This window comes from Oncorhynchus nerka, linkage group LG15 (assembly GCF_034236695.1).
Source record: "Oncorhynchus nerka isolate Pitt River linkage group LG15, Oner_Uvic_2.0, whole genome shotgun sequence".
Taxonomy (NCBI): domain Eukaryota; kingdom Metazoa; phylum Chordata; class Actinopteri; order Salmoniformes; family Salmonidae; genus Oncorhynchus; species Oncorhynchus nerka.
Genome location: NC_088410.1, coordinates 61,869,078 through 61,888,540, shown reverse-complemented (window position 1 = coordinate 61,888,540; position 19,463 = coordinate 61,869,078). Strand labels below are relative to the sequence as shown.

At 45.3% G+C, this 19,463-nt stretch overlaps 1 protein-coding gene across 1 annotated transcript in view; it reads right to left on the bottom strand.

Moving 5' to 3' along the window:
• Positions 1-19,454, bottom strand: part of LOC115143066 (advillin-like) — a 30,302-nt gene extending 10,848 nt beyond the window's left edge. The window contains exons 1-17 of the mRNA XM_029683081.2: positions 19,138-19,454; positions 18,586-18,703; positions 18,421-18,495; positions 17,955-18,151; positions 17,439-17,547; positions 17,215-17,325; positions 13,082-13,287; positions 11,234-11,312; positions 11,019-11,117; positions 10,733-10,886; positions 2,478-2,578; positions 2,223-2,360; positions 1,935-2,093; positions 1,088-1,267; positions 740-891; positions 374-518; positions 48-236 (exon numbers count right to left, since the gene is read on the bottom strand). Coding sequence (XP_029538941.1) covers positions 48-236; positions 374-518; positions 740-891; positions 1,088-1,267; positions 1,935-2,093; positions 2,223-2,360; positions 2,478-2,578; positions 10,733-10,886; positions 11,019-11,117; positions 11,234-11,312; positions 13,082-13,287; positions 17,215-17,325; positions 17,439-17,547; positions 17,955-18,151; positions 18,421-18,495; positions 18,586-18,645 — 2,154 coding nt within the window. The 5' untranslated portion in view covers positions 18,646-18,703; positions 19,138-19,454. The remainder of the gene's footprint in view (positions 1-47; positions 237-373; positions 519-739; positions 892-1,087; positions 1,268-1,934; positions 2,094-2,222; positions 2,361-2,477; positions 2,579-10,732; positions 10,887-11,018; positions 11,118-11,233; positions 11,313-13,081; positions 13,288-17,214; positions 17,326-17,438; positions 17,548-17,954; positions 18,152-18,420; positions 18,496-18,585; positions 18,704-19,137) is intronic.
• Positions 19,455-19,463: the final 9 nt, after the last annotated feature.

Genomic DNA, 19,463 nt, shown 5'->3' with positions numbered 1-19,463 from the left:
GCAGACCATGAGTTCATCTGTAAGAGAAGGAGATCATTTGCACTCACACTCCATTTGGAGGGGTCCCAGGCGGTGAACCAGCCGGTGAAGGTGGGGGGTTCATACCGCTGCTTGATGAGGAGGATAGGGGTGTCAGGGTCCCGGGACCCTGGGTGGGTACGCAGGTACTCCTGACTGGTGACCACCGCTTCCTTCCTCTCCACCTCATTGGCCTCGTTCCCCACCCAGAGGAAGACCTGGATGCAACATCAAATAATTGATGACGGCCCACAAATGGGTGCTTGGCAGTGGTCTAATAGTATTATAATCTAATGTTTGGACCTACACACTGAATAAGGCTGTTAAACTGACATTTTAACAATACACACGGTACCTGGTCCCACGTGTCTAGCAACATGACATCATCCTCGCTGAGGTCATCCTGGGTGAACTGGGTCACCTCGGTAACGATGAAACGACCAGTTTTATTGGAGCATTCAAAGAGACGCGGCTGATGATCCAGAGCAACCTGCTGTAGTCTTTCACACACAAATCACATACAGAGAACACATACAACTTTACATACACCACACTGTTTACTTAAAATTCATAATATCTAGCACAGTGAATCACAATCCATCAATTGTACATGGTTAAGGACGCAATCGCTTAACTAACTTCGTACAGCTGCTCCCATTGACATTTTATTAGATAATAGTTGGTTGAAATACAGATTATGGCAAGGCAACTTGTGTATTACCTCTTGTTGTTGGCATAAGGGGCCTTCCCTCCAAGTAAATTCCAGAATTCAATGTGCTCCTGACCCTCTGCCATGATCTCTTCAGCAGTCGAGTGCTGTCCAATCACAGAGCTGACCTCTTTAGCCATGGCCCTCTCATCCCCACTTGATCCCTGGCCAATCAGAGAGAGACTATTAGACAGAATGTTTTACCATCTCTATATCTCCGTGTCTGTGTCCCAAAAGGCAATCTATTCCTACTTATTTTGACCATTGGACCCTGGTCATTTGGCACACGCACAGTATCTCTAAGCTGCTATATCTGTAGTATCCACAACTTCATATACCTAATTACCCTCCCAACAGTACCTTGCCACACCACAGGTGAATCCCTGACAGGCTCCTCAGCAGAAAGACATCGTTGGAGTTGAGCGAGGCTGCCAGGGCAGGCACCTCGATGGCTTTGGTGTTGGAGGCGTCAGAACCGCGGACCTGGAACAATCTGACGGGTGGCTCTGGGTCAGACACGCCTTTTCTGGAGGTACCGCCCTGTAGAACAGAAGATGAGGAAAGCAGTTGTCACACCCTGATCTGTTTCACCTGTCTTTGTGCTTGTCTCCCCCCACTTCAGGTGTCGCCAATCTTCCCCATTATCCCCAGTGTATATATACCTGTGTTCTCTGTTTGTCTGTTGCCAGTTCGTTTTGTCTCGTGAAACCTACCAGCGTTTTCCCCCTTGCTCATGTCTGTTCTAGTTCCTGTTTTCTATTTTTTCCCGGTTTTGACTGTTCTGCCTGTCCTGACCCTGAGCCGGCCTGCCTTCCTGTACCTTGCCACAGAACACTGGATTATTGACCCCTGGCTGCTCTGACCCTGAGACTGCCTGGCATTCTGGACCTTTTTAACCCTATCTGGATTAATGACGTCGTTGACCTGTCTTTGACCTGTCTTTTTGCATGCCCATGTATTAATAATAAACATTTTTTTTACTTTGACACTGTCTGCATCTGGGTCTCACCCTAAAACATGATAGCAAGTCAGGTTTGATTTAAATGTACAGTATGTGGTAATAAATTACTTCATGGTTAGAAATCCTATATCAACCTATAATCATGGTTGAACCAAAGACAATCCATTGCTATCAGATAACGACAACCAGTTTCACAGTGTTTAAATTTGATCATTGTACCATTAAATCAAAACAAAATGATCTCACCTCAAAGATAACCATTTTACCCTTGAACATGGCCATAAAGTGTCTGGGTTCCTTGCCCATGGTGATCCTCACTTGTACAGGCTGGTTGCCATACTTTTGATCCAGGGCCACGGCCTGGAAGGCAGACGCTGCTATCTCATCCTGAGAGGCATGGCGCCCCTAAAACAAAATATTTATTTATAAAATGATGAGGCTTTTAGCTCTAAAGGTATGCCATTTTGTTGCCATGTTATTACAAATAAAAGGATTCAACTTTATGCATTCTACAATGGCAGGGAGCTCCCTTACTTGCCACATGTAGAGGAGGTAGTTTAGCTTGCTGTGGACCTCATAAGTGTAGAGCACCAGATAGCAGTCTCCTCCATAGAAGAAGCCATGCCACTGGGGTTCCACTGGGACCAACTCCAGGTCTTCGATACGCCACACCTGCATGTGTCACAGAGAGTGTTAAAATGTCCACAAGTAACAAACGGTGAGTAGAATGACGGCGAGATACCTTGGAACAAATGACATGAATCAGAGTTAATGTTTTGGTGAGTTTACCTCCACCTGACCAGTGCCATTGTCCACCATGCGCTCCTGTGCCGCTACTTCTGGCATCACATGCATCCGTGTGGCATCAAACTTCTCCTGAGTCACAATGGCTAAGGTGTATATGTAGGTAAGACAGTGTAGAATCACAAAACAAAGACAAGGTGAGGAATTACATACTAAAGGTAGTATTTGCCAAGCGCTCACATCTCAATCATACATCAAAAAGGAAGAAAGGTACACTTAGAAAAAAGGGTTCCATAGGGGTTCTTTGTGGAGGGATAGGGGTCTACTGAAACCCATTTTCATCTGAAGAACCCGTTTTTTGATTGACAAGGGTTCTTTGTAAGCCAAAGGGTTCTACCAAGAACCTTTTTCATCTTAAGAACCATTGTTGGAAGAAAGGGTTCTTTGATCATTCTTTGGAAGGGCAAGAAGGATTCTTTGGAAGGCAAGAACGTTTGAAATAAAACCCTTCTGAATCCGAATTAACATACTTTTCATATTTTAAATAGTGCTGTGAGCATGAAGGTTTACCTCAGTGCATAAACTTTAACCATCTACAGTTGAAAAAGACAAACAGAGAAGTGAAAGTGATCGTGTGAAATTATGAAGTGAGTGGACAGAGAAATACAGCTTCATTCTATCCAATCAGAGCAGGCGGGTCCTACAGCTACTCTTTCACTTTACAAACATGCAAACTAGCCAGTTGAGTTATTTAGACCACATAGTACCTCACTTGACTGACTGACATGAGAAAGAGGCGTGCTGGCACCCAAAAAGTCATTTCTTTCAGATTACGGATAATTACAAAAATACTCGGAATATCCAGTAAATTGCCCATATCCGTTTACTATACGTGTTTTGTCCAACTACTCTGCAAACCTCTAACTTATTGCACCAATTACTGAGATGGTTGTTTCAGTTTACATCTTTTAAGTAGTCTATATTATCAATCTCTCCTACCCTGGCAGTCATTCTGAATGCAAGTCGTGGGTGATTAAAAGTTCCAATTGTTGGATATCCTACCTCTTGCTGGATTCTGATAGGCATTACACAACAATTTGCACACCTGCATAAGGTGACTTGCAGGCCTGATGTGGCCTGTAAACCAGGTGTTTTCTAAAACCACTGTGTTAAGGTATAACTAGTCCCTCAAAGAAAGGCCTTATGATATGTCCCACTGGGCACACCACGTCATTTCAACGTGGGAATTTGGTTAATATTTGGTTGAGACGTTGATCAGTGAGATTTCAACCTTTATTCACACACTCAAAAAGACAGCCAGAAGTTGATTGAATTCCCAATATGTTTTCACTATGCTTTCAACAATCTAAAAGCATAACCAAATTCCAATGGAAAAACAGTCAGATATTTTGGTTTAGTTGTCATCTACATGTGTAATCACTGCACTTTAAAAGCACAACACAGTTAAAATGGGAGTACATTGTCAGATATTTAGTATTTATACAACAACGTTATGTGTTATCACTGTGCTTCATCTAATAGCACAACCAACCAAATGACCTAAATTGCAGTTGAAATTTCATTAAAAGTTCATAGTGAGAGTGATCAATGCTGTTTGAGATTCATACGCAGATTATTATAGCAATTTTGATGACCTCCACAGATCTTTGACCTTTGCATGCACGCTTTCTATGATTACATAAGAATACATGTATAGTTATATTAGGCTAACCTCAAAATGTGGCCATAGATGTGTTACTTTAAGGTTGAATAAATAATGTTACATTAGTATGTACTGTATTACAAAAGTAATATTGAATTGTGTTTGGCTGTGTCAAGCCTACTCCTGTTGTCCCGCTCCAGTGATCGACGGAAGCAGCAGAAAATCCAAACATCTCCCAGAATGTCGTTGAACAGGCACACCTAATCCGGCAACACCACAACCAACTGGCGCAACTGGGTACGGCTACGAATGAGGTCCTCTGCGTTCTCCAACGCCTTGACATCACCCGAGGGGCGTTATCTACAACTAGCCAGTCCCCATGCCTATCCAGCAGTCCGCCCAGGTCAGCGATACCCGGTTGTCCTCCTGGACAAATATGATGGGACTCCATCTAAATGCTGTGGCTTCCTACTCCAGTGATCCCTCTATTTCTTCCATCAGACGGGAGACCACTGAGAGGTTCGAGGTTGCCATGTAATTTCCCTGCTGACCGAACGGGCGTTGGAGTGGCCACGGACGTCTGGTAGAGAGAAGAGTAGGATCTGGGTTCCAATGAGAGGTTCATGGCTGTGTTCAGGGTGGTCATCGATCATCCACCGGAGGGCGGAGAGGGAGGTGAGCGACTACTCCAACTTCAGGAGGGTGCCTAAACCGCTGCGGAGTACGCCCTCACCTTCCGGACCATGGCAGCCTCCAGTGGATTGAATGAGCCGGCGCTCCGCATCCTATTCAGAAGAAGACTGTGCAAAGAGCTCCAGACGGAGATGGCGTGTCGAAATGACAACCACTCCTTGGACGCACTCACCGCGATGGCCATCCATCTGGACAATCTTCTTCGCGAGCGTGGGGACCCACATTGCCTCTCGCCCTCCTCTTTTGGCCGTCCTGAGACAAAGCCTGAACCCATGGAGGTAGGGTCTGCAAACCTGCCGGTGGCAGAGCTGGGGCACTGTCCCTATTGCGGTCAGGAGGGGCACCAGCTTCAACAGTGTCCGGTGCGTCCCAACCAGGGATCCACGAGGGCAGGGGAACAGCCCGGTGATCAACCGTCTCCCCGGGTAGGCGTGAGTATTCCATCATCATCACTTTCCACCAAACGCTTTCTGGTTTCAATTTCACTGGCTGGCTGTCCCTCATGTATTGTTCTAGCGAACTCTGGTGCCACGGGGAATTTCATTGACAAGGCCCTTGCCTCCTCCCTGAACATCACCTCATACCTACTCTCCTCTCATTTTTCAGTTCAAGCACTGGATAGTCGACCACTTGGATCCGGGACAATCACACACATCACAGCACCACTAACCATTACCATGGGACCCCTGCACCACAAAAGCCTTCCCTTCGTCATCATTGAGGCACACGTAAACAAAGTCATCCTCGGCCTCTGTGGCTTCAACTTCACGACCCCACCATCTCCTGGTCGAGGATGGAGATCACTGCCTGGGCACCCAGATGTCGGAATACCTGCTTCCCTTACCCTGTGGTTCCACGTCAGTTGAGAGTCCTGTGGTTCCAGGTCAACATCCCAGAGGCTTATCGGGATCTCCAGGACCAGCACCACCTGTCTCTCTCCGAGTCATCCCTGGGACTGTGCCATTAACCTGCTAGCAGATACTGTGCCTCTGCGCAGCCGCCTCCACCTCCTGTCAATGGCTGAAACCAAGGCTATGGAGGAATACATCCAGGAGACTCTCCAACAGCATTTCATCCACCCCCAAACAGTTCCGCGGGGCCCGTTTTCTTACTAAACGGGACCTGCGGAGTGCCTACAATCTGATCTGCATCCGGATGGGGCATGAATGAAAAACAGCCTTTAGCACGATGTCTGGGCACTACAAGTACTTGGTGATGCCTTATGGATTAGCCAATTCTCCATCGTTGTTCCAGGCATTCGTGAACGAGGTGTTCTGGGACGACCTCCTGGAGAACCATCTGTACATCAAAGCGGAGAAGTGCCAGTTCCATCAGGCCGCTGTCTCATTCTTGGGATACCGGATCAGCCCGCAGGGAGTGGTTATGGATGAAAGGAAGTTTGAGGCAGTCAGGTAATGGCCAGTCCCAACCACCATAAAGGGACTACAATGGACTACTGCCGCTTCATTAAGAACCTCAGCTCCATCGCCTCTCCACTCAACTCTCTCCTTACATTTACATTTAAGTCATTTAGCAGACGCTCTTATCCAGAGCGACTTACAAATTGGTGCGTTCACCTTAAGACATCCAGTGGAACAGCCACTTTACAATAGTGCATCTAAATCTTTTAAGGGGGGTGAGAAGGATTACTTTATCCTATCCTAGGTATTCCTGAAAGAGGTGGGGTTTCAGGTGTCTCCGGAAGGTGGTGATTGACTCCGCTGTCCTGGCGTCGTGAGGGAGTTTGTTCCACCATTGGGGGGCCAGAGCAGCGAACAGTTTTGACTGGGCTGCGCGGGAACTGTACTTCCTCAGTGATAGGGAGGCGAGCAGGCCAGAGGTGGATGAACGTAGTGCCCTTGTTTGGGTGTAGGGCCTGATCAGAGCCTGGAGGTACTGAGGTGCCGTTCCCCTCACAGCTCCGTAGGCAAGCACCATGGTCTTGTAGCGGATGCGAGCTTCAACTGGAAGCCAGTGGAGAGAGCGGAGGAGCGGGGTGACGTGAGAGAACTTGGGAAGGTTGAACACCAGACGGGCTGCGGCGTTCTGGATGAGTTGTAGGGGTTTAATGGCACAGGCAGGGAGCCCAGCCAACAGCGAGTTGCAGTAATCCAGACGGGAGATGACAAGTGCCTGGATTAGGACCTGCGCTGCTTCCTGTGTGAGGCAGGGTCGTACTCTGCGGATGTTGTAGAGCATGAACCTACAAGAACGGGCCACCGCCTTGATGTTAATTGAGAACGACAGGGTGTTGTCCAGGATCACGCCAAGGTTCTTAGCGCTCTGGGAGGAGGACACAATGGAGTTGTCAACCGTGATGGCGAGATCATGGAACGGGCAGTCCTTCCCCGGGAGGAAGAGCAGCTCCGTCTTGCCGAGGTTCAGCTTGAGGTGGTGATCCGTCATCCACACTGATATGTCTGCCAGACATGCAGAGATGTGATTCGCCACCTGGTCATCAGATCACACTCTCCTCAAGTGTGGCCCCCGTAAGTTGGTGTGGAATCCTGCAGCCGATGAGGCCTTCCACCTACTGACGGGGCATTTCACCTCCGCCCCGATTCTGAAACAGCCAGATCCTACGCTGGTGGAGTTGACGCCTCAGAAGTGGGTGTGTGGGCTGTCCAGTCACAACGCCTAGGTAACCCACAAAAATGTTACTACTACAAGAGTGTGTACTACTAAAAAAAACTGTCTCCTGCAGAGAGGAACTATGACATCGGCGACTGGGAGCTCCTGGCAGTGAAGCTGGCACTAGAGGAGTGGAAACACTGGCTGGAGGGCGCCAAGGACCCATTTCTCATCCCCAAAGACCATTGGAACCTGAAGTACCACCAAAGCCGATGCCCTGTTCCGTCTCCACGATTCGGGACAGGTTCCTGTCCAGAGTGCGCCCATCATTCCGCCCTCCCGAATCGTTGCCCCCATACATTGGGACATAGACGTGGACATCCGCCAGGCTCTGGAGAGGGAACCAGCGCCTGCTACTATTGACCAGGGCGCACACATCCTTTGCCGCTGGACACCCAGGTATCACCTGCACCATTCGATTCATCTCCACTAAGTACTGATGGCCCATTTTGGCACAGGACGTTGCCCGCTACGCAACTCCTGCTCCATATTTTCCCAAACCAAATCTGCCCGGCACGCTCCAGCAGGGAAACTCCGTGCCTCAGCCGCCTTGGTTGATCTCATCTGTCCTTTGATTTCATCACTGATATCCCCTCTTCAGATGATTTCACTACGATTATGGTTATTGTATACAGATTCTCTAAATCCTGCCGATTTATCCCTCTCTCTAGTCCTCATACTGCTCTCCAGGTCGCTGAGGCACTGTCGCAGCAGGTCTTCCCGACACTATAGCCTATGGAGGACATCGTCTCCGACCGTGGCCCCCAATTCACGTCACAGGTATGGAAAGCCTTCATGGAGAAGTTGGGTTCACGGTCAGCCTCACTTTCGGGAACAGACCTGCCAATGGACAGGTGAAGAGGATGGGGGAGTGGTCCTGGTTTCTTCTCTGGGCAGATTACGCCCAGAATTCACTGCATCACTCCTCCACCGGACTGACCCCTTCCAGTGTGTCCTGGGAAATCAGCCAGCCCTGGCTCCTTGGACACCAAGGCAGACCGAAGCTCCTGCTGTGGACGAGTGGTTCAGGCGCGCAGAGGAGGTTTGGAACAATGCCCACGTGAGACTCCAGCACATTGTCCACCGCCAGAAGGAGTAGGTGGACCGCCACCACAGTGAGGCTCCCGTGTTTCATCCTGGTGATCGCGTCTGGCTCTCCACCAGGAACCTCCCACTCCGCCTGCCCTGTAAAAAGCTGAGCTCCTGATTTGTGGGGCTGTTCAAGGTCCTCTGGACGGTCAATGAGTTAACCTATAGATTACAGCTCCCCCACTAACTACCGGATCTCACCCTCTTTTCATGTTTCCCTCCTCAGGCCGGTGGATCCTGGTCCCCTGGCTGGTTCCTTCCCCCGCGACACCCCCCCCCCACCCCCCGCCTACCCTGGACATCGATTGGAGCCCTGCCTATGCCTTCAGACATCCTGGATCCCAACATCATCCGGGATTTCCACCTCCGGACCAGCACGCTCCTCGCTCTCGGGGTGGTCCCCCTGGATGGTGTCGTCCTGCGGCTGGAGCTGTGCGTCAGGAGAGGGTTACTGTCATGCTTACTCCCACTCCGGCACTTGATGTCACCGGTCTGCTGACCACTGGTCCTTGCAACCCACATTACGCACACCTGCTTCCCATAGTTATGCACTCCTGGACTTCATCAGTATATTGATTACTCCACCTTTATTTAGTCCTCAATAGCCTCAGACTCCAGGCAGTATTGTTTTTGTTTTCATTCCCAGTACGCTTTTCCAGTTTTGTATGTCTTCATTTTCTTTGTTATTAAACTCACCAACTGCACTTACTTCATGGCTCCGTGTCCGCGTTACAGGTTGACTTGGCAAATTAATAATTGGTGTGTTGGATTCATGTCTATATCTCAACCAAATAATCAAAGTTTGAGAATAGGACTAAATCAAATCAAACTTTTTTAAAGTGCATTTTAAGTTTGATTCGATTTAGTCCTATTCTTTAACTTTGATTCTTGGTTGAGATGGAGATGTGAATCCAACATACTAATGATTAACTTGAAGATTACCAAACTTTAATCAACCAAAGTTTGAAACCCTAGGCATATACAGTACCAGCCAAAAGTTTGGACACACCTACTCATTCAAGGGTTTTTCTTTATTTTTACTTCTCTACATTGTAGAATAATAGTGAAGACTTCAAAACTATGAAATAACACATATGTGACTCACCACCTGGATTCAGTCTTATGTAGCAAAATTTGAAATTGTGTTTTTTACATTGGAGAAAAGTAGAGACTCAGAGCTACAAAATGGTTTATCATAAACTGCAATGGGAAAGTAATGGGAAAGTAATTATGCTTTGAATGTTGATAAACTTTTAAACTCATTTTTGAGAAAATGGCCTTTGAATGTTTTGGTATCTAGTGAAGAGCTCTTCTTTGTCTACACACATTCAGCATCATTTACACCCTCTTAAGCTTTAGCCCCACTCATCTCGTTTGCTCTCGGGGGTTCAGAGCGCACACTTGACGCTCTGGCCGATGATTTGTTTACCTATGGATAACATGAAAACAGCCTAACCAGTTCTATTATGGAATCATGTAGTAACCAAAAAAGTGTTTAACAAATAAAAATGTATTTTACATTTGAGATTCTTCAAAGCCACCCTTTGCCTTGATGACAGCTTTGCACACTCTTGGCGTTCTCTCAAGCAGCTTCACCTGGAATGCTTTTCCAACAGTCTTGAAGGAATTCCCACATATGCTGAGCACTTGTTGGCTGCTTTTCCTTCACTATGTAGTCAAACTCATCCCAAACCATCTCAATTGGGTTGAGGTTGGGAGATTGTGGAGGCCACATACGTTATTTCATAGTTGAAGATCTGAAGTTGTTTCAAAGGTACAAATGCAGCATACTTTATACAAAGTTTGTATATGTTGAAAATTGGTTTCAATGACGACAATTCCGTGGTTCACCCTTTTTTCTCAAATGCATTTTCCATATAGATTCCACGTCACAATAAGTTGACAAATTAGGTTGAAACAATGTTGATTCAACCAGTTTGTGCCCAATGGGATGTAATATATTGTCATTAAGTGTTTAATTGTAAAGGCTGGTGGAAATGCTCCTCATAGAAGGTTCTAAGAAGAACATTTTAAAGATGAAGGGGTTCTCATAATAACCGCTCAAAGAGGGTTCTAGGAAAAACCTTTAGATAATAAAAGGGTTATTGGCAGAACGATTTATAGAGGGTAGTAGGAAGAACCCTTATAATGGGTTCTAGGTAGAACCATTTAGAGTTTTTCTAGTGATTGATTTGCTTCTGTTAGCTAACATAGAAACACATACCCACTCTCCCCACATTGTGTGTCTTTCCCAGGCCTACAGTCTGGTCCTTCACACTCCAGCTCTGGAACAGCTGCTTAAAGAGGGCCGACTCGGCCCCGTCATTCACTGTCTCCACGTTGGTGGTGGTGGAGTAGTTCTTCAGCTTAATGAACTCCTGTTCACAGAGGCAGGAGACAGTTTCAGAGTATTCCCATCAGATACTGCAACTGGTATTTGACACACAAAACTCAACTATGGCTTATTTTTTGTTACAGTATGTACAGTATGTGTGATTTCTTGTACCCACCAAAGCTCTGGAAAAGGCAGCCTGTCTCTCGGCCTTGTTGGCTCGCTTCCCCTTCCACACAAAGATCTTCACCCCTCCCTGGTCTAGGAAGTAACAGTCCTGGAGAAAGATGAAGTCACATGAGGTAATATGTATAGCTTGGGAGCCAATTACTCTTTATAATACCGAGATCAAATTATGTCCGACTTGTACAGTTTGCTGCTCTGCAGACTCACATCATGATTTAACAGGTCCTGAACCAGTGGCCTGGTGGCAACTTCCGTGACTTTCATCTGGCCCTCAGCATTAGACACACTGTTGGGGAAAAGACATACAGTGCATTTGGAAACTATTCATACTCCTTGACTTTTTCCACATTTTGTTACAATACAGCCTTATTCTAAAATTGATTAAATCGTTTTTTCGCTCATCAATCTACACACAATACCCCATAATGACAAAACAAAAACAGTTTTTTGGAAATTTTTGCAAATGTATAAACTGAAATATCACATTTATATTAGTATTCATACCCTTTACTCAGTACTTTGTTGAAGCACCTTTGGCAGAGATTACAGCCTCAAGTCTTCTTGGGTATGACACTATGAGCTTGGCACACCTGTATTTGGGGAGTTTCTCCAATTCTTCTCTGCAGATCCTCTCAAGATCGGGCAGGTTGGAAGGGGAGCTTCTCTGCATAGCTATTTTCAGGTCTCTCCAGAGATGTTCGATCAGGTTCAAGTCCGGGCTCTGGCTGGGCCACTCAAGGGCATTCAGAGACTTCTTCCGAAGCCACTCCTGCGTTGTGTGCTTAGGGACGTTGTTCTGTTGGAAGGTGAACCTTCGCCCCAGTCTGAGGTCCTGAGCACTGGAGTAGGTTTTCATCAAGGCTCTCGCTATACTTTGCTCAGTTCATCTTTCCCTCGATCCTGACTAGTCTCCCATTCCCTGCCGCTGAAAAACATCCCCACAGCATGATGCTCCCACCACCATGCCTCACCGTAGGCATGGCCAGGTTTCCTCCAGACATGACGCTCAGGCCAAAGAGTTCAATCTTGGTTTCATCAGACCAGATAATCTTGTTTCTCATGGTCTTAGAGTCCTTTAGATGCCTTTTGGCAAACTCCAAGTGGGCTGTCATGTGCCTTTTACTGAGGAGTGGCTTCCGTCTGGCCACTCTACCATAACGGCCTGATTGGTGGAGTGTTGCAGAGTTGGACGTCCTTCTGGAAGATTCTCCCATCTTCAAAGAGGAACTCTGGAGCTCTGTCAGAGTGACCATCGGGTTCTTGGTCACCTCCCTGACCAAGGCCCTTCGCCCATGATTGCTCAGTTTGGCCGGGCGGCCAGCTCTAGAAAGAGTCTTGGTTGTTCCAAACTTCTTCCAATTAAGAATGATGGATGCCACTGTGTTTTTGGGGACCTTCAATGCCGCAGACATTTTTGGTACTCTTCCCCAGATCTGTGCCTCCACACATTCCTGTCTCGGAGCTCCAATTCTTTTGACTTCATGGCTTGGTTTTTGCTCTGACATACACTGTCAACTGTGGGACTTTATGCAGACAGGTGTGTGCCTTTCCAAATAGAAACATCTAAAGGATGATTAATGGAACAGGATGCACCTGAGTCTCATATAAAAGGGTCTGAATACTTATGCAAATAAGGTATTTCTGTTTTGAATTATTTATACATTTGCAAATATTTCTGAAAACCTGTTTTTGCTTTGTCATTATGGGGTTTTGTGTATAGACTGATGAGGAAAAAAATATTTAATTCATTTGAGAATAAGAATGTAACGTAACAAAATGTGGAGAAAGGGTCTGAATACTTTCCGAATGCACTGTATTTACTAATGAGTAAGTATGATTTAGCCTGCGTGCCAGTCGTGCTATCATGCAAACATGGTTTGGCTTGAAAATTAGCAATGGAATTGACATGAGCACAAACACATCTGGGACTAGGCTAAGTATTATTTAGAAAGAGTATAAAACTTTGTTAAGTTCCACTTTCTTTGCAATAAATGCCTGAAACAATTCAAACAGGCAAAAAGACAGGACATCTGGACATGGCCCTCAGCCACTCACTGGTACAGAGTAAGCTGAGCTTTCTGTTGTTGGTCCGCTGTTTCATCAGGCATTCCATTGAGAAGCTTGGAGGTCCGTTGCCCCAGGATGCTAATAAGGATCTCCATCAGTTTAGAGGAGTTCCCCTCTGTGTCCCCTTCTATCACTCCTATCTCCGCCCGACCCCCTCGCTCCCGGTCCCGAATGTCTTTAGCCAACAGCATGCCCTAAGAGTCATTGCATGTAAAGTTAGAGGTGCGTGACATGGATTGATTTTCTATGATTCTAAAACGTTAATTCTAATGTGTTTCTACTAGGGGTCTCTTCAGCCAATCTTTAGGGGAGTGAAGTGGATTTCCCTTCAACTACTCTTGATTTATTGAGCTACCAATGTGGAATTAGCTTCCTTGTGTCACTGGTAGGATGGTAGGTGCAATAAGATTACATTCTCATTGGGCACACACTGATTGAATCAACCTTGTTTCAACATCATTTGTCAACCTATTATGAAGTGGAATCTACGTGGAAAACTCAATTGGATTTGCAAAAAGTCATCAACCAATCAAACTGTTTTCACATCATTTCAACCAGCGTTGTAAACATTTCAATCAGGGTAAAACTTAAAAACTTAAATACAATGACTTAACCTGACTAACAGGTTGTTACATCAATTTAATTTCAACATAATCATCAGAACTACAGTGCATTCGTTAAGTATTCAGACTCCTTGACCTTTTCCACATTCTGTTACATTACAGCCTTATTCTAAAATGGATGAAATTGTTTTTCACCCTCATCACTCTACACACAGTACCCAATAATGACAATGTTTTTAGACATTTCTGCAAATGTATTAAATATATCACATTTACTTAAGTATTCAGACCCTTTACTCAGTACTTTGTTGAAGCACGTTTGGCAGCGTTTAAGGCCTCAAGTCTTCTTAGGTATGACGCTACAAGCTTGGCACCCCTGTACTTGCGAGTTTCTCCCATTCTTCTCTGCAGATCCTCAAGCTCTGTCAGGTTAGATGGGGAACGTCGCTGCACAGCTATTTTCAGGTCTTTCCAGAGATGTTCGATCAGGTTCAAGTCCGGGCTCTGGCTGGGCCACTCAAGGATATTCCGAGACTTGTCTCGAAGCCACTCCTGTGTTGTCTTGGCTGTGTGCTTAGAGTCAGTGTCCTGTTGGAAGGTGAATCTTCACCCCAGTCTGAGGTCCTGAGCGCTCTGGAGCAGGTTCTCATCAAGGATCTCTCTGTACTTTGCTCAGTTCATCTTTCTCTCGATCCTGACTAAACTCCCAGTCCCTGCGCTGAAAAACATCCCCACAGCATGATGCTGCCACCACCATGCTTAACTGTAGGAACGGTGCCAGGTTTCCTCCAGACATGACGCTTGGCATTCAGGCCAAAGAGTTCAATCTTGGTTTCATCAGACCGGTGAATCTTGTTTCTCATGTTCGGAGTCCTTTAGGTGCCTTTTGGCAAACTCCAAGCAGGCTGTCATGCCTTTTACTGAGAAGTCGCTTCCGTCTGGCCACTCTACCGTAAATATCTGATTGGTGGATTGCTTTAGAGATGATTGTCCTTCTGGAAGGTTCTCCCATCTCCACAGAGGAAGTCTGGAGCTCTGTCAGAGTGACCATCGGGTTCTTAGTCTCCTCCCTGACCAATCCCCCGATTGCTCAGTTTGGCCCGGTGGCCAGCTCTAGGAAGAGTCTTGGTTGTTTCAAACTTCTTCCATTTAAGAATGATGGAGGCCACTGTGTTCTTGGGCACCTTCAATGCTGCAGACATTTTTTGGTACCATTCCCCAGATCTGTGCCTTGACACAATCCTGTCTCGGAGCTCTACGACTATTACTTCTACCTCATGGCTTGGTTTTTGCTCTGACATGCACTGTCAACTGTGGGACCTGTAGACGTGTGTGTCTTTCCAAATCATGTCCAATCAATTGAATTTACCACAGGTGGACTCCAATCAAGTTGTAGAAACATCTCAGGATGTTCAATGGACACAGGATGCACCTGAGCTCAATGTTGTGTCTCATAGCAAAGGGTCTGAATACTTATGTAAATAAAGAATTTCAGTTTAGTTTTTTTTATATACATTTGCAAGAAATTCTAAAAACCTGGTTTCGCTTTGTCATTGTGTGTAGATTGATGAGGAAAACATTGATTAAATGTCTAAGAATAAGGCTGTAATGTAACAAAATGTGGAAAAAGTCAAGGGGTTTGAATACTTTCCAAATGCACTGTATATTGCTATTTAATTTATAATGCCCTTTTACATAAAGTCCCACTAAACCTAACATCTTTACTAAACTTTGGACATGTAAGTTACCATACCCGGTTTCAGGGATGGCTAACTCTGGAAATTAATTTGGTCTCTATTGAGTTACGTATATCAGCTTCTAGTTTTCTTGCACATTATTTGTGGAACAATCTTCAAAATGTTCTTAAATTTGTATTTATATTTTGATATGTGTATTTTTTGTGATTTCTGTAATTCAGGGCTCATCTATAAAAGAGACCTTGATCTCAGTATGACTCCCTGATAAAATTAAGGTTAAATAACAAATACATGTCTGACACTTACAAAATAAATTGACAATAAGAAGCTTGTGGGAGCTGTTTTGCTAGACTTCAGTTCAGCTTTTGACATTATCGATTATTATCTTCTGCTGGAAAATGTACGTGTTATGGCTTTTTATCCCCTGCTATATCGCGGATTGAGAGTTGCCTGTCTAACAGAACACAGAGGGTGTTCTTTAGTGGATGCCTCTCCAACATAATCCAGGTGGAGTCGGGCATTCCCCAGGGCAGTTGTCTAGGCCCTTTACTAATGACCTGACACCGGCACTGAGTAAGGCCTGTGTGTCGATGTATGCTGAATACTAAACATTATACGCGTTAACTACCACAGCTCGTGAAATCACTGCCACACTTAACAAAAAACTGCAGTCAGTTTTAGAATGGGTGGCAAGTAATAAGCTAGCACTAAACATTTCAAAAACTAAAAGCATTGTATTTGGGACAAACCATTCACTAAACCCTAAACCTCAACTAAATCTTGTAAGGAATAATGTGGTAATTGAGCAAGTTAAGGAGACTAAATTGCTTGGTGTAAGCCTGGATTGTAAACTGTCATGGTCAAAGCATATTGATGCAATGGTAGCTACGATGGGGAGAGAGGTCTGTCCATAATAAAGCACTGCTCTGCTTTCTTGACATTGCTATCAACAAAACAAGTCCTACAAGCCCTAGTTTTGTCGCACCTGGACTACTGCCCAGTCATATGGTCAAATGCGACAAAGGGGGACATAGGCAAATTACAGTTGGCCCAGAACAGATCAGTACGGCTGGCCCTTAAATATACACACAGAGCTGACATCAATGACAATCTCTCATGGCTCAAAGTAGAGGAGAGATTGACTGCATCACTACTTGTCTGTTCAAACGACTAGCACACAGCTCAGACACCCATGCATACCCCACAAAACATGCCACCAGGGGTCTCTTCACAGTCCCCAAGTCCAGAACAGACTCCAGGAAACTCACAGTGCTACACAGAGCCATGACTACATGGAATTCTATTCTATATCAAGTAACTCATGCAAGCAGTAAAATCTGATTTTTTAAAAACTGGTAAAACGACACCTTATGGAACAAGGCCGCAGACTGTGAAGAGAGACACACACACAGGCACACATGCGTAAACACACACGCTAGCACTCACACTACGCACCTGTACAGTACATTGTAATATTGTTGCATGGTGGTATTATACTGTATGTAGTGGTGTAATGATGTTATATGACGTATTGTTAAATTTTTCTATGCAATTTCAACATATACATAGTTCTAATGATTATGTTAAAACTAGATTGATGTAACAACCTGTTAGTCAGGTTAAGTCATTGTATTTATGTAAAGGTTTTATTCTAATTTCAATGTTTACAGCGCTGATTGAAATGAGATGAAAATGGATGACTTTTCACTGATGACTTTTTCAAAATACAAATGTGTTTCCCACGTAGATTCCACATCACAATAGGTTGACAAATGACGTTGAAACAACATTGATTCAACTAGTGTGGGTTGACTTTACTGTTGGTGCACTCCTTGAGAAAAGCATTTGCACATTACCGTACCTTGAGCCTCTCCTGTCTGTTGCTCTCTGGTCCATTCCACTGAATGATGGTCTTACCAGAGTCCAACAGAAAGACATCCCCAAGATTGAAGCTTTCCCAGCTCATCTCTACCTACAGTATGCAGGAAATTGTGCAAGATATATTACAAGTAAAATTTCAGGCATTATCAGAGGCACCTCCTGTTGTGTTCCACAGAATGACTTCCCCCTGTATGTGTTTCTCACCTCCATGGCGCTTATCCTTTTCTTCCCTTTCACATGGAGCAGTCTCTGGATGTCATAACTGTTAGTCTCTGTGTGTCTCATTCCTGACGCCACCCCACCCTTCTTATAGCTGTAAGGGGCGGAGAGGTAAGTAGGCAAAACAATCAATCTCTTGCTTTTATTACAATGCATGGTCTTTTTTATATATATCAAATCAAATTTGATTTGTCACATGCACCAAATACAACAGGTGCAGGCCTCATCATGAAATGCTTAGTTACAAGCCCTTAACCAACAATGCCGTTCAAGAAATAGAGCATTTGCTCTAAAATAAAATGTGTTTGAGATTGCACACTAATCACCATTGATAACTAGAGCTCATTTCCCCAAACTACACCCACAGAAGAATTACCCTTCGTGCTTCAGAATAAGATCAGAATGAGAATACTGGACAGAGTGTAATGATGAGATTGCTCTCTCTCTCTGTAAGCCTATAAGGTTAATGTGGCTCCCTGGCTGCTCTGCAAATAGACCTACATGACACCTTGTTTGAAGTATCCTCGGAAGGAATCAGACTCATAGTTCTGGACCTCACGGTGCTGGACAGGCCCTGATCCCAGGAACTCATCCAGCTGGATGGTGTAGACGGCGGCCGCACCCTGTTCATCCTGACTGGACTGGGAGCCGATCCAGTAGTGGATGTCATAGATCAGAGAGCTGCCCACTTTCTGGGTCTGAGACAGACAGGGGGAGATAGAGAGATTGGTGGGGGGAGACAAAAAGCATGGAGGGAGAGGCAGACAGACAAAAAGACAGAGATGGAAAGAGGAAACATCACATAGAGCATTGATAATCATGTAGCACAGACTCCAAAGCAAACATAATCTATAGTGCAAACACACTGATTCACTCCAGGGCATTTAGCTAAGTCATAACTCCCTAATTCAACAAATGAATGTGCTGACATGACACCCCTGATAAGTATCATGGCCCCCGGACTCACAGAGAGTAGGATGTAGCAGTCACCCTCGTAGAAATTGCCAAGGGATTTTTCAGGGACTTGCACCAGCTCCATTTTCTGGGAGGACAAAGAAATCGTTTTCACCACTGACTGTGAATACACACCCTGATCAATTTTAAATAATATACTGACTGACAGCCTCTTTACCTCGATTCGCCAGATTATAATCCCAGGATTGTGGGTTACTGCGCGGAATGTGTACTCCATGTTTCTCAGATTCAGGCAATCTCAATCTGATGTTGGAAAGAGTTCCTTGGCCCACCTCCTGGTTTTGGACCCAGGAAGGAGTAATTTGTTAACCACTTAAACAAATTACATGATCTAAATCCGGAGGTTATTGAGATGGATATTAAAAGGACTTCAATATCCATTTCAGGATTACTGGAGGTTTACTGCAGGACTAATGTATTTACATCAGACAGCGTGTTGTCGGAAGAAGAGAAAGAAGCATTCAAAAGCACTGCATTGCTGTTGACACCCACTACTATACGTTTGATTCAGTCAATATCACAAAGTTCACGACATACTGTATTTTACTGTTCTGATAGTCAGAGATGTGTTTGCCTCAGCCCTCTGACCATTAACTCCATCGATCCAGCCACAAAACATCCTAACTCTCTCCTTTCAAATCACATCATGAAACTCAGTGAGCCACTGTCTGAAATCACAGAGGGCAGATATGATCAAGTCAAACAGTACCTTGAGTTGCGGCTGCGGAGACAGAAGACAAGCGTGTCCAGCTAGAGAGTTGCTTGCTTGTAGGAGTAAGTGTCTCTGTGTGTGTCTGGATGGTTCTTCCGTTGACTCAAGGTTGGACACAGCAGTGCAACCCTCAGGAGAGAACCAGACGATTTAGGGCTGTCACTGGGGCATCAAAGCATCCTTCTCCTCTTCCTCCTCCTGGCCCTCGTCCCCTGAGAGATTTGCCTGAGTTTGCATGTTCCAGGACCTCCTATCGCTCCGTCCAATCGCTGATTAGAGAAAGGGAAAGATACACAAACCAGCAGGCAAATGAGGATAAAGCA